Source organism: Phaenicophaeus curvirostris, chromosome 13 (assembly GCF_032191515.1).
Source record: "Phaenicophaeus curvirostris isolate KB17595 chromosome 13, BPBGC_Pcur_1.0, whole genome shotgun sequence".
Classification (NCBI taxonomy): domain Eukaryota; kingdom Metazoa; phylum Chordata; class Aves; order Cuculiformes; family Cuculidae; genus Phaenicophaeus; species Phaenicophaeus curvirostris.
Genome location: NC_091404.1, coordinates 2355266 through 2360675, shown reverse-complemented (window position 1 = coordinate 2360675; position 5410 = coordinate 2355266). Strand labels below are relative to the sequence as shown.

At 63.4% G+C, this 5410-nt stretch overlaps 1 protein-coding gene across 3 annotated transcripts in view; it reads left to right on the top strand.

Annotated features, from left to right (window-relative positions):
• The first annotated feature begins 534 nt into the window (after positions 1-534).
• KLF8 (KLF transcription factor 8) overlaps positions 535-5410 on the top strand; it is an 11573-nt gene continuing 6697 nt past the window's right edge. For 2 of the 3 annotated variants that reach the window (XM_069867903.1, XM_069867902.1), the window contains exon 1: positions 5120-5203. In XM_069867903.1, coding sequence (XP_069724004.1) covers positions 5135-5203 — 69 coding nt within the window. In that variant the 5' untranslated portion in view covers positions 5120-5134. Of the gene's footprint in view, positions 601-5119; positions 5204-5410 lie in introns of those variants that run through there. The other variant, XM_069867905.1, reaches the window with a different exon arrangement.

The window sequence follows — 5410 nt, the reverse complement described above, 5'->3', positions numbered from 1 at the left end:
TATTGATCTGGGGGTGTCTGCCGTCACCGACACGAGTTGGTGAGGTCTCAGCCCCTCATGGTTGGGGGGGGGGGGCTCAGCCATCACGGACACAAGTTGCCCAGCTCTCAGTGGCCAGAAATAGGAGGGGGGGGCTCAGTCATCAGTGATACGAGTTGTCCAGGTCTCAGCCCCTAGTGATGGGGGGGGTAGGGGCTCAGCCATCAGTGATACGAGCTGCCCAGTTCTCAGCCCCTCCGGATTTGTATGTGTCCCCCCCCCCCACCCCTGTGTCTATGTTAGGGGGTGTGGGGTGTGTCCCCCCCCTCCCCATCCCCCCCCCTCCCCGTTTCCCCGGCAACGCGGGATGCAGGGGGAGCCGCCCATTGGCTGCTAGTGATGTCACCGTCGGGCGGGGTTCGATTGGGGGGGGGGGGGGGGCGGGTGTGTCCCCCCCCCCCCCCCCAAAAAAAAACCAAACCAAACCTAGGTGGAGGAGGGGAGCTCCTCCCCTCGTGGCCCCTCCCCTCCCCGCCCGTGGGGGCCCCACCCGCCCCACCCGGCCCCTCCCCGAGGGCAGCGGCGGCGGCGGCGATGGGTTCGGAGGAGGCGAGGGGCAAAGTGAGTTTTTTTTTGGGGGGGGGGGAGCCCATGGGGGGCTTGGGGAGGGTGTTTTTAAGGTGTGTGGGTTCTTAAAGAGGCGGGGGGGGTATTTTTGCAGCGCGGGGGCCGGCGAAAAGGGGGGGGGGGGGGAGGGGGGTGGGAAGGGCGGGGGGGGGCGGATCCGCCCCCCCCCCGCCCTTCCCACCCCCTCCCCCCCCCCCCCCTTTTCGCCTCCAGCCGCTTCCGGGGCGGGGGGGAAAAAGGGGGGGCCCCGCCTTCCCCCCCCCTCCTCCCACGCCCTTTGCTCTTAAAGAACCACCCCCCCTCTTTGTACAAGTTCTGACCCCCCCCCCCCCCCCCGCCTCCACCTCCTCCTCCAACCCCAAACCCATAGGATGCTCAACCCCCCCCACCCCCCACCTCATTCCCAGCATCCCAAGGAGGAAATTCCAGGGATGGGGGGTGTGACTCCTAGGGGTGTGACCCCCCCCTCCTCCCCCCGCCTCCTTTTCCACGCCCAAAGGGTTGGGGGTGGGGGGGCGTGGAGGGCGTTTTCCCACGCTGGTCCCCCCCCCAAGGTCACCCCGTGGTGCCCCAAAGGCAGTTTAGGGGGAAAAGGGGGGGGAGCAGAGTAGCCCCCCCAAAATATAGGGGTAATATAGGTGGGGGGGGTCTAACAGCCCCCCCCATATGAGGGTTGGGGGGGTAATATGGGTTTGGGGAGGTCTAACAGCCCCCCATTGTAGAGTTTAGGGGGGGTAATATGGGTTTGGGGAGGTCTAACAGCCCCCAATGTAGAGTTTGGGGGGGTAATAGGGGTTTGGGGGTGTCTAACAGCCCCCCAATGTAGAGTTTGGGGGGGTAATAGGGTTTGGGGGTGTCTAACAGCCCCCTAATGTAGAGTTTGGGGGGGTAATAGGGGTTTGGGGGTGTCTAACAGCCCCCCAATGTAGAGTTTGGGGGGTAATATGGGTTTGGGGGTGTCTAACAGCCCCCCCATATAGGGTTGTGGGGGTAATAAGGGTTTGGGGGCGTATAACAGCCCCCCATATACAGTTGAGGGGGTTATATGGATGTAGAGGTGTCTAACAGCCCCCCCATATAGAGTTTGGGGGGGTAATATGGGTTTGGGGGGGTCTAACACCCCCCCAATGTAGAGTTTGGGGGGGTAATATGGGTTTGGGGGCATATAACAGCCCCCCATATACGGTTGAGGGGGTTATATGGATGTAGGGATGTCTAACAGCCCCCCCATATAGGGTTGGGGGGGTAATAAGGGTTTGGGGGTGTATAACAGCCTCCCATATACGGTTGAGGGGGTTATATGGATGTAGGGGTGTCTAACAGCCCCCCCATATAGAGTTTGGGGGGGTAATATGGGTTTGGGGGTGTATAACAGCCCTCTCATATAAGGTTTGGGGGGGTAATATGGGTGTGAATAACAGCCCCCCCATATAGGGGTTGGGGGGGGCATATAGGGGTGGGGTAGGAGTGTATAGTACCCCCCCTCGATATTGGGGTATGGGGGGGCAATATAGGCGGGGGGGGTTATAGAAGCCCCACCCCTATATGTGTTTGGGGAGCAGTATGGGTCTGGGGGTGTAGCAGACTACCCCCCGTCAAATATTTGGGGTTTGGGGGGGCAATATAGGCATGGGGAAGGGGTGTAGAGCCCCCCCCCTCCTATATAGAGGTTTGGGGGGGCCCTGGGCTGAGGACAGAGGAATTCAGCTCAGTAATGAAATCGGAGTGTGGGGGGGGCGTGTCCCTGCCCCCCCAAATTGGGTCTGGTTGTGGGGGCTCCCCCAGGTGAGGGGATCCTGGGGGGGGTGGGGGGGGGTGGGTCTTGGTGGTATATGAGTGGGGTGAGTGTGTTTTGGGGGGGTCCCTGGCATAGGTGGGGGGGTGCATTTTGGGGGGGGTCCCTTGCTCTGTCAGGGGGTGTTTTTGGGGTTCCTGGTGATTTGTGGAATGAGGTCTGTGGGTTTGGGGGGGGGGCTGGCTTTGGGGGGGGAGTGGGTGTATTAGGGGGCTTCTTGGCTGGGAGTGGGGGTGTTTTTTGAGGGGGGTCCCTGGCTGAGTGTGTGTGTTTTGGGGGTGCCCAGCTGAATATGTGGGTCTGGGGGGGGCGGTGTCCTTGCTCTGTAGGTGTGTTTTGGGGGGGTCCCTGTTGAGGTGTGTGTGTGTTTTGGGGTGTCCTAGAAATTTGGGGGGGGGGGCTGGCTTTGTGTAGGGAATATTGGGGGGGTTGGCTGAGTGTGGGGTGTTTTGGGGGGGGGTCCCTGGCTGAGTGTGTGTGTTTGGGGGGTTCCCAGCTTAATATGTGGGTCCTGGGGGGGGGTCCTTGCTCTGTAGGTGTGTTTTGGGGGGGTCCCTGTTGAGATGTGTGTTTTGGGTGTCCTAGAAATTTGGGGGGGGGGCTGGCTTTGTGTAGGGAATATTGGGGGGGTTGGCTGAGTGTGGGGTGTTTTGGGGGGGGTCCCTGGCTGAGTGTGTGTTTGGGGGGGTAGCATTGGGTATGAGGGACGTACTTAGGGGCTTGGGGGAGGGGGCGGGTTGTTTTTTTGGGGCCCCCCCAGGCCATCAGGGCTGGCTGCGCCCTGGGTGTGTGCAGGGTGTGGGAGGTGGGTGTGCCTGGCAGGGAAGTGGGGGGAGCTCTGTGTGACTTGGGGGGGGGTCTGTACGACTTGGGGGGGTCTGTGTGCTTCTAGGGGGGTTCTTTGTGGCTGAGGGGGGGCTTTGTGCGACTGGGGGGACTTTTTATGACTGGGGGGAGGGTTATATGACTTGGGGGGGCTCTGTGTGCCTTGGGGGGCTCTGTGTGCCTGGGGGGGCTTTTTGTGCCTTCGTGGAGGGTTTTTTATGACTGGGGAGGGTTTTTTTTTATGACTGGGGTGTCTCTTTGCACCTTGGGGGGGGTCTCTGTGTGCCTGGGGGGGCTTTTTATGACTGAGGGGGGGCTCTGTGTGCCTTGGGGGAGGGGTCATTTTATGATGGGGGGTTTATATGACTGGGGGGGGCTCTTCATACCTTGAGGGGACTTTTTATGACTGGGGGAGTTATATGACTTGGGGGGGGCTCTTTGTACCTTGGGGGGGCTTCTTTTGACTGGGGGGGGGTTATATGACTTGGAGGGGGCTTTCTGTGCCTTGGGGGGGCTCTGTGTGCCTGGGGAGACTTTTTATGACTGGGGGGGCTCTGTGTGCCTTGGGGGGCTTTTTATGACTCGGGGGGGGGGGTCTGTGTGCCTGGGGGCTCTGTGCCTCTGGGGGGGCTTTTTATGCCTGGGGGGGTACTTTTTATGGCTGGGGGAGCTCTTTGTGCCAAGGGGGGTTGCTCCTTGTGTATGTGGGGGAGTCCCCAGGGGTGTGGAGAGGTCAGGGGGTCCCAGCAAGGGAGTGTGGGGATGCTGGGGGGGCCCCTGTGGCCGTGCCTGTGTTTTTTTGGGGGTCCCTCTGTTCAGGGGTGCTGGGGGAGGTCCCTGTCACCCTGTCTGTATTCGGGTGCCCTTGCTTGGGAGTGCTGGGGGGGGGTCCCTGTTTTGAGGTGCCCTTGTTCAGAGGTGCTGGGGTTCCCTGCTTTGGGGGTGTCCCTGTTTTGGGGTGCCCATAGTTGGGGGATGCTGAGGGGATGTCCCTGTTTTGGGATCCCCTTGTTTGGGGGTGCTGGGGGATCTCTATTTTGGGGTGTCTGTGTTTTGGGGGTGCAGGGGGTCCCTGTTTCGGGGTGCCCTTGTTCGCGGGTGCTGGGTGGATCCCTGTTTCAGGGCTGCTGGGGGGACCCTGTTTTGGGGTGACCCTCCTTGGAGCTTGCTGGGGGGTGTCCCTGTTTTGGAGTGTCTGTGTTTTGGGGTGCAGGGGGTCCCTGTTTCGGGGTGCCGCTGGCTGGGGGCTGCGGAGGGGTCCCTGTTTTGGGGGTGTCCCTGTTTTGAGGCTGCTAGAGGTCGCTGTGTCAGGGTACCCCTTGTTAGGGGGCGCAGGGGGGTCCCTGTTTCGGGGTGCCCCTGGTTGAGGGATGCTGGGGGGAGTGTCTCTGTTTCGGGGTCCCGTTGTTCGGGGCTGCTGGGGATCTTTATTTTGGGGTGTCTGTGTTTCGGAGGTGCAAGGGGGGGGGTCTCTGTTTCGGGGTGCCCCTGATTGGGGGCTGCCGGTGGTCCCTGTTTCGGGGTGCCCCGCGGTTGGGGGGTGCCGAGGGCATCCCTGTTTCAAGTTGTCTGTGTTTTGGGGGTGCAGAGTGTCCCTGTTTCGGGGTGCCCCTGGGTGGGGGCTGCGGAGGGGTCCCTGTTTTGGGGGTGTCCCTGTTTGGAGGCTGCTAGAGGGTCGCTGTGTCAGGGTACCCCCTTGTTAGGGGGCGCAGGGGGTCCCTGTTTCGGGGTGCCCGTGACTGAGGGGCGCGGGGGGGGGGGGGTGTCTCTGTTCGGTGGGGCCCCCCTGGGGCGGGGCCGGTGCGGGTCCCTTTAAGAGCCCCACCCGGGCCGAGCCAGGGTGGAGCCGCGGCGCCGTTCACAACCTCCCGCCACGGCCCCGGCGCGGCGGGAGCGCGGCCGCGGAGCATGATCCTGCCGGCCGAGGGGATGAGCGCCGTGCGGCCGCCGAGCAGCCCCCCCCGCGCCGCGGGGCCGGTGAGTGACACCCCCGGCCGCGGCCGCGCGGCCCCCGCCCCCGCCGCTGGGGGAAAACGGGGCGCGGCCCCTTTAAGGCGCGGGGGAGGGGAGCGTGGCGGGGCCGGCACCGCCCGGGGCGCGCGCGGGGCGGGGCTTGGGGGGGGGGGGGGGGGTGAGGCCAAGGGAAGGGCGGGGCCGCGCGATTGGTGGGGCCGCGCGATTGGC